The 12,270-nt window shown below is 44.0% G+C and overlaps 1 protein-coding gene across 1 annotated transcript in view; it reads left to right on the top strand.

Annotated features, from left to right (window-relative positions):
• Positions 1 to 12,270, top strand: part of rnf111 (ring finger protein 111) — a 51,153-nt gene that overhangs the window by 13,792 nt on the left and 25,091 nt on the right. The window contains 1 exon segment of the mRNA XM_024440251.2: positions 11,550 to 11,676. Within this exon segment, the coding sequence (XP_024296019.2) occupies positions 11,550 to 11,676 (127 nt within the window).

Raw genomic sequence — 12,270 nt, 5'->3', positions numbered from 1 at the left:
ATGTCAAGCAAAGAGGCACTGAGTTTGAAGGTAGGCCTTGAAGTGCCTTACGAAAGTATTCGGCCCCCTTGAACTTTGTGACCTTTTGCCACATTTCAGGCTTCAAACATAAAGATATAAAACTGTATTTTTTTGTGAAGAATCAACAAGTGGAACACAATCATGAAGTGGAACGACATTTATTGGATATTTCAAACTTTTTTTAACAAATCAAAAACTGAAAAATAGGGTGTGCAAAATTATTCAGCCCCTTTATTTTCAGTGCAGCAAACTCTCTCCAGAAGTTCAGTGAGGGTCACTGAATGATCCAATGTTGACCTAAATTACTAATGATGATAAATACAATCCACCTGTGTGTAATCAAGTCTCCGTATAAATGCACCTGCACTGTGATAGTCTCAGAGGTCTGTTAAAAGCGGATGAAAAGCGTGCCCAAATTAAACTGCCTGCTACTCAGCCATAAAGGCTAGAATATGCATATAATTAGGATAGAAAACACTCAGAAGTTTCTAAAACTGTTTGAATGATGTATATTAGTATAACAGAACTCATATTGCAGGCAAAAACCTGAGAAAAAATCCAACCAGGAAGTGGAAAATCTGAGGTTTGTAGGTTTTCAACTCATTGCCTATCGAATATAGAGTGGGATATTGGTCATATTGCACTTCCTAAGGCTTCCACTAGATGTCAACAATCTTTAGAACCTTGTTTGATGCTTCTACTGTGAAGTAGGGGCGAATGAGAGGGGAATGAGGCAGAGGTCTGCCAGAGAGCCACAAGCTCAGTCTCACACGTTCACGTGATAGTTAGCTCTGTTCCATTGCAATTCTACAGACAAAGGATTTCTCCGGTTGGAACATTATTGAAGGTTTATGTTAAAAACATCCTAAAGATTGATTCTATACATCATTTTTCATGTTTCTATGGACTGTAACGGAACTTTTAGACTTTTCATCTGCTCCCAGTGATCGCGCGTCGTGTGTTTGGATTGTGTACTGAACGCGTTAACAAAAGGAGGTATTTGGACATAAATGATGGACATTTTCGAAAAAAAAGTCAAACATTTATTGTGGGACTGGGATTCCCGGGAGTGTATTCTGATGAAGATCATCAAAGGTAAGTGCATATTTATAATGCTATTTCTGACTTCTGTTGACTCCACAACATGGAGGATATCTGTTTGGGTTGTTTGAAATCTGACACAGCGGTTGCATTAAGGAGAAGTGCATGTAAATTACATGCATAACAGTTGTATCTTTTAGCAATGTGTATTATGAGTATTCCTGTAAATTGATGTGGCGCTCTGCAAAATCAAAGGATGTTTTGGAACTTCTGAACGTAAGGCGCCAATGTAAACTCAGATTGTTTTTATATAAATATGAACTTTATCGAACAAAACATACATGTATTGTGTAACATGAAGTCCTATGAGTGTCATCTGATGAAGATCATCAAAAATGGCTGTGTTTTTCTGTGACTTGGCTCTGACCTAACATAATAGTTTGGTTTGCTTTCGTCGTAAAGCCTTTTTGAAATCGGACACTGTGGCTGGATTTACAACAAGTGTATCTTTAAAATGGTGTAAAATTATTGGATTTCTGTTGTTTTGAATTTGTCGTCCTGCAGTTTCACTGGCTGTTGACGAGGTGGGACGCTACCGTACCCTAGAGAGGTTAACAGCCTGATGACCTTGAGATAGAAGCTGTTTTTCAGTCTCTCGGTCCCAGCTTTGATGCACCTGTACTGACCTCGTCTTCTGGATGGTAGTGGGGTGAACAAGCAGTGGCTCGGGTGGTTGTTGTCCATGACAATCTTTTTGGCTTTCCTGTGACATCGGGTGCTGTATGTTTCCTGGAGGGCAGATAGTTTGCCCCCGGTGATGCATTGTGCAGACCGCACCACCCTCTGGAGAGCCTAGCGGTTGTGGGTGGTGCAGTTGCTGTACCAGGCTGTGATGCAGCCTGATAGGATTCTCTCGATTGTGCATCTGTAAAAGTTTGTCAGAGTTTTGGGTGACAAGCCACATTTCTTCAGCCTCCTGAGGTTGAAGAGGCACTGTTGCGCCTTCTTCACCACACTGTCTGTCTGGGTGGACCATTTCAGTTTGTCCGTGAAATGTGTACGCGGAGGAACTTAACTTTCTAGCTTCTCCACTACTGTCCCTTCGATGTGGATAGGGGGCTCCCTGTGCTGTTTCCTGAAGTCCACAATCTTCTCTTTTGTTGACTTTGAGTGAGAGGTAGTTGTCCTGACACCACACTCTGAGTACCCTCACCTCCTTCCTGTAGGCTGTCTCATAAATCAATCAATCAAATGTATTTATAAAGCCCTTCTTACATCAGCTGATATCTCAAAGTGCTGTACAGAAACCCAGCCTAAAACCCCAAACAGCAAGTAATGCAGGTGTAGAAGCACGGTGGCTAGAAAAAACTCCCTAGGAAGAAATCTAGAGAGGAACCAGGCTATGAGGGGTGGCCAGTCCTCTTCTGGCTGTGCCGGGTGGAGATTATTACAGAACATGGCCAAGATGTTCAAATGTTCATAGATGACTAGCAGGTTCAAATAATAATAATCACAATGGTTGTCGAGGGTGCAACAGGTCAGCACCACAGGAGTAAATGTCAGTTGGCTTTTCATAGCCGATCATTCAGAGTATCTCTACCGCTCCTGCTGTTTCTCTAGAGTTGAATACATTAGGTCTGGAACAGGTAGCACGTCCGGTGAACAGGTCAGTGTTCCATAGACGCAGGCAGAACAGTTGAAACTGGAGCAACAGCACGACCAGGTGGACTGGGGACAGCAAGGAGTCATCAGGCCAGGTAGTCCTGAGGCATGGTCCTAGGGCTCAGGTCCTCCGAGAGAGAGAAAAAGAGAGAGCATACTTAAATTCACACAGGACAGCAGAAATACTCCAGATATAACAGACTGACCCTAGCCCCCTGACACAAACTACTGCAGCATAAATACTGGCTGCTGAGATAGGTGTCGGGAGACACTGTGGCCCCGTCCGACGATACCCCTGAACAGGCAGGATATAACCCCACCCACTTTGCCAAAGCACAGCCCCCCCACCACTAGAGGGATATCTTCAACCACCAACTTACCATCCTGAGACAAGGCCAAGTATAGCCCACAAAGAATTCCGACACGGCACAAACCAAGGGGGGACGCCAACAAGCCCACTACTGTTGTGCGTCTGCAAACTTTATGATTTAGTTGGAGGCGTGCTTGGCTGCGCAGTCATGGGTAAACAGGGAATACAGGAGGGGGCTGAGCATGCACCCTTGTGGGGCCCCAGTGTTGAGGGTCAGCGAAGCGGAGATGATGTTTCCTACCGTCACCATCTGGGGGCGGCCCGTCAGGAAGTCCTGGACCCAATTGCACAGGGCGGGGTTGAGACCCAGGGCCTCAAGCTTAATGATGAGTTTGGAGGGTATTATGGTGTTGAATGCTGAGCTGTAGTCAATGAACAGCTTTCTTACGTAGGTATTCCTCTTGTCCAGATGGGATAGGGCAGTGTGATGGCAATTGCATCATCTGTGGACCTATTGGGGCTGTATGCAAATTGAAGTGTGCCTAGGGTGGCAGGTAAGGTGGAGGTGATATGATCCTTGACTAGCCTCTCAAAGCACTTCATGATGACAAGTGAGTGCTACAGGTGGTGATAGTCATTTAAAAACTGCATAGTTTCCTAAAGACTCGAAGCGAGGCGACCATCTCTGTGGATGTATCTGTGGGTATTGAAGACTCAGTTTAATTATTTTGTTTTAATCTTCAGTGTTTAAGCTCTGCATCTTTGAAGGTGCCAGGGGTAGATGCAGTGAGAAGTCCAGCATTTTCCATTATTTTGACATAGCTCTTGTGTAGTGGAATACACACAATGAAGTTAAGCCCAAGGGTGTGCTGGAATATGACCCCTGGGCATGGCCACGCCTGTTAGGATTTTTATACATAGCCCTCTTTGTTTCAGGCATTTTCAGCCTATGTTCAAGAGACATTTCAGTTTCTTTCCTCTCATATTCATACGCCTCTTTAGGAACCTCTGAGGCCAGCTCTTCTGCAGTTACCATGAATATAAATGCTTTGATGGAGCTCTAATGTATGTGTTTCACTTTGAGACATCCAAATGAGGGCGTGCGTCGCTCGCTATAAAAGGCGCTATAGAATGGCCCGGTGCTGAACACACACATTTCAAGTTCGACTATATATGCACATTTAAATTTCCTGTTGAGTAGCAATAGCATCTTCCCTCCCACATATCTCAGTCTTGTGCACGGTCATTATTATGAAGCACATTCTCTTTGTTCTACCGAGGTCACTCACTGGCTCCTCTCTCACACCCCTGAGTCACCCTGATCTGTGAATATGTGTGAAAAATAGACTTTGCACGCAAGGTGGGTAGGTACTGCTGATGGGGGGAGCTAACCGACCTCACACCAAAAGGGCATCTGCTACCAGGAGCGCCAAACCTGGCAGCCCAGAAACCTGGCCTCTTCCTCGGTCTGAGCTGCAGGTGTCTGGGTTTATGCACCCTGCTTGTCCTCCCACAACACACCACAGTAAAGCAGGGTAGAGCAGCACAAAACGCCTGACAACCACCTGCTGTTTCCCGAGCTGCACCTCTACAACACAAGCCAAAGAACACAATTTTTCAAGGAACTCTTAATTTTCCATTCCTGCCTGACCCTTTTTCACCTCTCTCAGTTTAATGTCTTCATGTAGCTAAGTTGTAATAGTGTTTCCACTCAGTGGCCCTGGGGAAGGATCGAGGGGGTCATGGGGCAAGGCTGCCTCTCTCTGTGTCTTTTGCTATGGGAAGTAGGTGGGTGGAGAGGACTGACTCAAGTACTGAGCTCTAATCCCCACTGTAGCCTACTAACAACAAGGGCTCTGAGGAGAAACTATGCCATCGTTCAGCAGATGAGAGGCGGGGGGGAGGCAGTCAGTAGAGATGGATCTATATTGGCCAGAGGAGGGGATGAATGTAATGGACATAAAAAGGCCCAATCACAAAGCTGCCTATTCACAAGACTTTAAATACATGGACATGACAGGAGTGTTTTAGTACTGTAATTCCTGTATTCATGTCACAATATAGACATATGCCATGCAGTAGGGTATGACAATCATGACAGTTCTATATATTACATTTCTATCTGCAACTGACCATACTGTGTGTTAGGCCAAGCTGCATACACCCCTGAGGTCACAATCTGCCTTCTCTCAACTGCAAAATGGAGAATGCAGACATTACACACTGAAATAGATCTCTATTCAAAGCTAGCAGCCAGGACATTTCCCTTATTTGTCCATGTCAATCGTCACATCGGCCATTGTTCACAGTTTAGATGTGAGGTCATATAGTCTTCTTATTTACATTCCCTAAACCAGGAAGTGTTTGTGTAGAGCAGTATGTATCATGAGGGAGAGAGGTAGCTAGGTTAGGAGAGGGTGCTTAGCAGCAGCACCCAATGGACCACTGCAATAGAACTCACTCGGGAGTGCTGATGTTCACGAGAGCAACAAGCCACTGCTCACTACACAGAAACACACAAACAACACAGCATCTATGAGGCAACACATGGCACAGTTGAACCTAATGTTAGAAAATAATTTCAGTATAGTAATAATACACTGGACTAGAATGAGTTTAGTTTTTGAACTGTAAGTTTTAATATTGTAAGATATGTCTGTAGATTAAACAGACAGTGAGTTTAAGGGCCACATTTAGAACAAGCTGTTTGGGGTGGTGTGACAAAAACAACACCCCTCTTGCCTTCCTGGTTGCGATGTGATGAAATGTTAAGTGTATTGAACACACTCCAGGCCTCTTCCTGACAGTGAGGCCAGGTCAGGCATGGCTGAAATGAGAACTGGAACGAGAGACCGTGGACAGGGGACCAATCAGAGTGCAGATGCAGAGATTGCACTGCAAATCCTGCAGACAGTGAAGAGCAGAGCAGCATTTACTGACCTACATTTCACACAGGCCCAGTACACAGACTGTTAGCCTGCACACCCACACCACAATCACTATTCATTTATACTGATACTAATACTCCTATTTAGCTTTGTGTGTGTTTATCCCCTGGTGAGGAAGAACCACCAGCAGATGCTGGTGGAGGTTGTTTATGTTGCTGCGTAACACACATGAGCTGATGTGTTGTCAACCAGCCATCTTAGCAACAGAGCCTGCTATATACAGCAACAGACATGTACAGTATAACCTCTCTGGAATTAACTGCATACTAAAATGGCTGCAATTTTATTTACGTAAAGAGAATTTCTGGCCACTTTATATGACTACAGTCCAAGGTTCTCACGTAGCAAAGAGTCTCATTTGATCATTATCAATTCAACAAGGTTTACATCAGGACTTACAGGTCAAATTGCTGGAAGTCTCTCCCCCCATTATACTCTTATCTTTTCGGATGCCTAGTCACTTTACCCTGCCTTCATGGACATATACTACATTACCAAAAGTATGTGGACGCCTGATCGTCGAACATCTCATTTCAAAATCATTGGTTATTAATATAAAGTTGGTCCCCTCTTTGCTGCTAGAACAGCCTCCATTCCTCTGTGAAGGCTTTCCACTAGATGTTAGAACATTGCTGTGGGGACTTGCTTCCATTCAGCCATATAAGTATTAGTGAGGTCAGGCATTGATGTTTGGCGATTATGCATGGCTCGTAATCGGTGTTCCAATTCATCCCAAAGGTGGACGATGGGGTTGAGGTCAGGGCTCTGTTCAGGCGAGTCAAGTTTCTCGACACCGATCTCGACAAACCATTTCTGTTTGTACCTCGCTTTGTAAGGGCCTTCCCCAAACTACTGCCACAAAATTGGAAACACAGAATCGTCTAGCAAGTCATTTTATGCCGTAGCGTTAATATTTCCCTTCACTGGAACTAAGGGGCCTAGACCAAACCGTGAAACAGCTCCAGATCATTATTTCTCCTCCACCAAACTTTACAGTTGGCATTATGCATTCAGGCAGGTAGCGTTCTCCTGGCATTCGCCAAACCCACATTTGTCTGTCGGACTGACAGATGGTGAAGCGTGATTCATTACTCCAGAGTAGATGTCGACCGATTATGTTTGTTGTTTTTTCAACGCCGATACCGATTATTGGAGGACCCAAAAGCCGATACCGATTAACCTGGCCGATTTTTATTTATTTATTTGTAATAATGACAATTACAACAATACTGAATGAACACTTATTTTAACTTAATATAATACATCAATGAAGATAAATGTAGCCTCAAATAAGTAATGAAACATATTCAATTTGGTTTAAATAATGCAAAAACAAAGTGTTTGAGAAGAAAGTAAAAGTGCAATATGTGCCATGTAAAAAAGCTAACGTTTGAGTTCCTTGCTCAGAACATGAGAACATATGAAAGTTGGTGGTTCCTTTTAACATTCCAAGGTAAGAGGTTTTAGGTTGTAGTTAACATAGTATTTATAGGACTATTTCTCTCTCTACCATTTGTATTTCATATACCTTTGACTATTGGATGTTCTTATAGGCACTATAGTATTGCCAGTGTAACAGTATAGCTTCCGTCCCTCTCCTCGCCCCTACCTGGGCTCGAACCAGGAACACATCGACAACAGCCACACTCGAAGCAGCATTACCCATCGCTCCACAAAAGCCGCGGCCCTTGCAGAGCAAGGGGAACAACTACTCCAAGTCTCAGAGCGAGTGACGTTTGAAACGCTATTAGCGCACACCCAGCTAACTAGCTAGCCATTTCACATCGGTTACACCAGCCATTAGGTTGGTAGGCTTGAAGTCATAAACAACGCTGTGCTTTTGAAGGGCTGCTGGCAAAACACACAAAAGTGCTGTTTGAAGGAATGCTTATGAGCCTGCTGCTGCCTACCATCGCTCAGTCAGACTGCTCTATCAAATCATAAACTTAATTATAACATAATAACACACAGAAATACGAGCCATTGGTCATTAATATGGTCGAATCTGGAAACTATCATTTCGAAAACAAAACGTTTATTCTTTCAGTGAAATATGGAACCTTTCCGTATTTTATCTAACTGCTGGCATCCCTAAGTCTATATATTCTTGTTACATTGCACAACCTTCAATGTTATGTCATAATTACGAAAATTCTGGCAAATGAGTTCGCATTGAGCCAGGCTGCCCAAACTGTTGCATATACCCTGACTAGCAACTTACCTTGGCTTCTTACTGCATTCGCGTAACAGGCAGGCTCCTCGTGGAGTGCAATATGAGGCAGGTGGTTAGAGCGTTGGACTAGTTAACTGTAAGGTTGCAAGATTGAATCCCAGAGCTGACAAGGTAAACATCTGTCATGCTGTCCCTGAACAAGGCAGTTAACCCACCGTTCCTAGGCCGTCATTGAAAATATGAATGTGTTCTTAACAGACTTGACTAGTTAAATAAAGGTGGGGGAAAAAACGGTCAAATAGGTGTCCAAAAATATCGGCCCTAATTAATCTGCCATTCCGATTAATCCGTCAACCTCTACTCCAGAGATCGCGTTTCCGCTGCTCCAGAGTCCAATGGTGATGGGTGTTACACCACTCCAGCCGACGCTTGGCATTGCTCATGGTGATCTTAGTCTAGTGTGAGGCTGTTCGGCCATGGAAACCCAATTTGTGAAGCTCCCGACTAACAGTTCTTGTGCTGATTTTGCTTCCAGAGGCAGTTTGGAACTCCGTAGTGAGTGTTGCAACCAAGGACAGACTATTTTTGTATGCGCTTCGGCACTTTGCTATCTTGTTCTGTGGCTTGTGTGGCCTACCACTTCGCGGCTGAGCCATTGCTGCGCATAAACATTTCCACAATAACAGCACTTACAGTTGACCGGGGCAGCTCTAGCAGGGCAGATATTTGACGAGCTGACTTGTTTGGGAAGGTGGCATCCTATGACTGTGCCATGTTGAAAGTCACTAAGCTTTTGGCTCCCGAGTGGCGCAGCAGTCTAAGACACTGCATCTTAGTGCTAGAGTCGTCACTGCAGACCCTGGTTCGATTCCAGGCTGTATCACAACCGGCCGTGATTGGGAGTCCCACAGGGCGGCGCACAATTGGCCCAGCGTCGTTAGGGTTTGGCCGGGGTAGGCCGTCATTGTAAATAAGAATTTGTTCTTAACTGACTTGTCTAGTTAAATAAATTAAAAGATTGCATAGATGTATGCTCAATTTTATACAACTGTTAGCAACCAGTGTGGCTGAAATGGCAGAATCCACTAATTTGAAGGGGTGTCCACATATACTTTTGTATGTATAAAAAGTTTATCTGGTACTCCCTGTATATAGCTCCACATTGATATGGTACTCCCTGTATATAGCTCCACATTGATCTGGTACTCCCTGTATATAGCTCCACATTGATATGGTACTGGTACTCCCTGTATATAGCTCCACATTGATCTGGTACTCCCTGTATATACAGTGGGGCAAGAAAGTATTTAGTCAGCCACCAATTGTGCAAATTCTCCCACTTAAAAAGATGAGAGGCCTGTAATTTTCATCATAGGTACACTTCAACTATGACGAAGAAAAAAAATCCAGAAAATCACATTGTAGGATTTTTAATGAATTTATTTGCAAATTATGGTGGAAAAAAATAAGTATTTGGTCAATAACAAAACTTTATCTGACTACTTTGTCATTGCCAACAAAGGGTATAACAGAGGTCAAATGTTTTCTGTAAGTCTTCACAAGGTTTTCACACACTGTTGCTGGTATTTTGGCCCATTCCTCCATGCAGATCTCCTCTAGAGCAGTGATGTTTTGGGGCTGTTGCTGGGCAACATGGACTTTCAACTCCCTCCAAAGATTTTATATGGGGTTGAGAGCTGGAGACTGGCTAGGCCACTCCAGGACCTTGAAATGCTTCTTACGAAGCCACTCCATCGTTGCTCGGGCGGTGTGTTTGGGATCATTGTCATGCTGAAAGACCCAGCCACGTTTCATCTTCAATGCCCTTGCTGATGGAAGGAGGTTTTCACTCAAAATCTCACGATACATGGCCCCATTCATTCTTTCCTTTACACGGATCAGTCGTCCTGGTCCCTTTGCAGAAAAACAGCCCCAAAGCATGATGTTCCACCCCATGCTTCACAGTAGATATGGTGTTCTTTGGATGCAACTCAGCATTCTTTGTCCTCCAAACACGACGAGTTGAGTTTTTACCAAAAAGTTATATTTTGGTTTCATCTGACCATATGACATTCTCCCAATCTTCTTCTGGATCATCCAAATGCTCTCTAGCAAACTTCAGACGGGCCTGGACATGTACTGGCTTAAGCAGGGGGACACGTCTAGCACTGCAGGATTTGAGTCCCTGGCGGCGTGGTGTGTTACTGATGGTAGGCTTTGCTACTTTGGTCCCAGCTCTCTGCAGGTCATTCTCTAGGTCCCCCCGTGTGGTTCTGGGATTTTTGCTCATCGTTCTTGTGATCATTTTAACCCCACGGGGTGAGATCTTGTGTGGAGCCCCAGATCGAGGGAGATTATCAGTGGTCTTGTATGTCTTCCATTTCCTAATAATTGCTCCCACAGTTGATTTCTTCAAACCAAGTTGCTTACCTATTGCAGATTCAGTCTTCCCAGCCTGGTGCAGGTCTACAATTTTGTTTCTGGTGTCCTTTGACAGCTCTTTGGTCTTGGCCATAGTGGAGTTTGGAGTGTGACTGTTTGAGGTTGTGGACAGGTGTCTTTTATACTGATAACAAGTTCAAACAGGTGCCATTAATACAGGTAATGAGTGGAGGACCGAGGAGCCTCCTTAAAGAAGTTGTTACAGGTCTGTGAGAGCCAGAAATCTTTGTTGTTTGTAGGTGACCAAATACTTTATTTTCCAACATAATTTGCAAATAAATTCATTAAAAGTCCTACAGTGTGATTTTCAGTTTTTTTTTCCCTCATTTTGTCTGTCATAGTTGAAGTGTCTCATCTTTTTAAGTGGGAGAACTTGCACAATTGGTGGCTGACTAAATACTTTTTTGCCCCACTGTAGCTCCACATTGATCTGGTACTGGTACTCCCTGTATATAGCTCCATATTGATCTGGTACTGGTACTCCCTGTACATAGCTCCATTCTTGTGTATTTTATTTTATTCCTCTTGTGTTAAAAAAACAATTTTTTTACTCTGCATAAATTGGAAAGGTTCGTAAGCAAGCATTTCACTATATAGTCTATACCAGTTGTATTCATTTAACAACCCTACCTGCATGTACATAATTATCTCAATTACCTCGACACCGGTGCCCTCGTGCATTGACACATTTACTCTGTACTGGTACCCCCTGTATATAGCCCCGCTATTGTTGTTCACTGATGCTCTTTAATGATTTGTTTTTCTTATCTCTTACCTTTTTTCTTAATTTTTTAAGTTATTTTCTTAACTGCACGTATGGTTAAGGGCTTGTAAGTAAGCATTTCACTGTAAGGTCTACACGTTGTATCCGGCGCATGTGACAAATAAATAAAATTTGATTTGATTCGGCGCATGTGATGAATAACTTTGATTTGACTGTGTTGTGTTCCAGGTTCTCTGGATGAAGACGTGGTGGTGATCGAGGCGACCCCTGCACCCCCTGTCCCAGCCAGCGAGGAGATCAACGTCACCTCCACCGACAGCGAGGTGGAGATAGTCAACGTGGGAGATGGCTTCAGGTGAGCACCTTTCTCCTCTCTGAGGAGATCAATGCTGTACTGAGCTAATGAACCACAGTGTAAAATCGAATGAAGTGACATGGTAAAGTACTTTGGCTGTGAAATTCTCTCATTCGGGAGAAAAAACATCCATCTCAATATTTCCCCCCATCTTCAAGCTGTGAAAGCAATCTAAATGGCACCGGCCTTCATTTGTGTCCTGAGACAGCCTGGCCCTGCAGTACTGACAGTACTTTATCCTCGTGGCTCTGTCAATATAATCACAGTCAACTGTGGTGTGTCTAATAGAGGCTCGCTGGGCACTGGTTTCTCATCAAGTGTCATAACATTTACTGAGACTGTCACATTGTGCTGGGGTAGTGTTTTTCCAGGATACCCCAGAAATGCAGTGTTGGCCCTTGGGAGTGCTATTTGGCCCCTATGGAGAAGTTGCTGGTATCGCTATGGCATGGGAGATAATGCACATCTGGGATTGGCCGTGAAGCTGGCAGGCTGCAGCATTGCACTGGCATTCCACAGCTCTCCCAGCTGTTGCTATCTCTGTCTTCTTCAAGGGCAAGGCTTCCATACAGTAATACCCAAGCTCTCTCACCA

Source organism: Oncorhynchus tshawytscha, linkage group LG12 (genome assembly GCF_018296145.1).
Source record: "Oncorhynchus tshawytscha isolate Ot180627B linkage group LG12, Otsh_v2.0, whole genome shotgun sequence".
Taxonomy (NCBI): Eukaryota; Metazoa; Chordata; class Actinopteri; order Salmoniformes; family Salmonidae; genus Oncorhynchus; species Oncorhynchus tshawytscha.
This window is presented reverse-complemented; position numbering and strand designations above follow the sequence as displayed.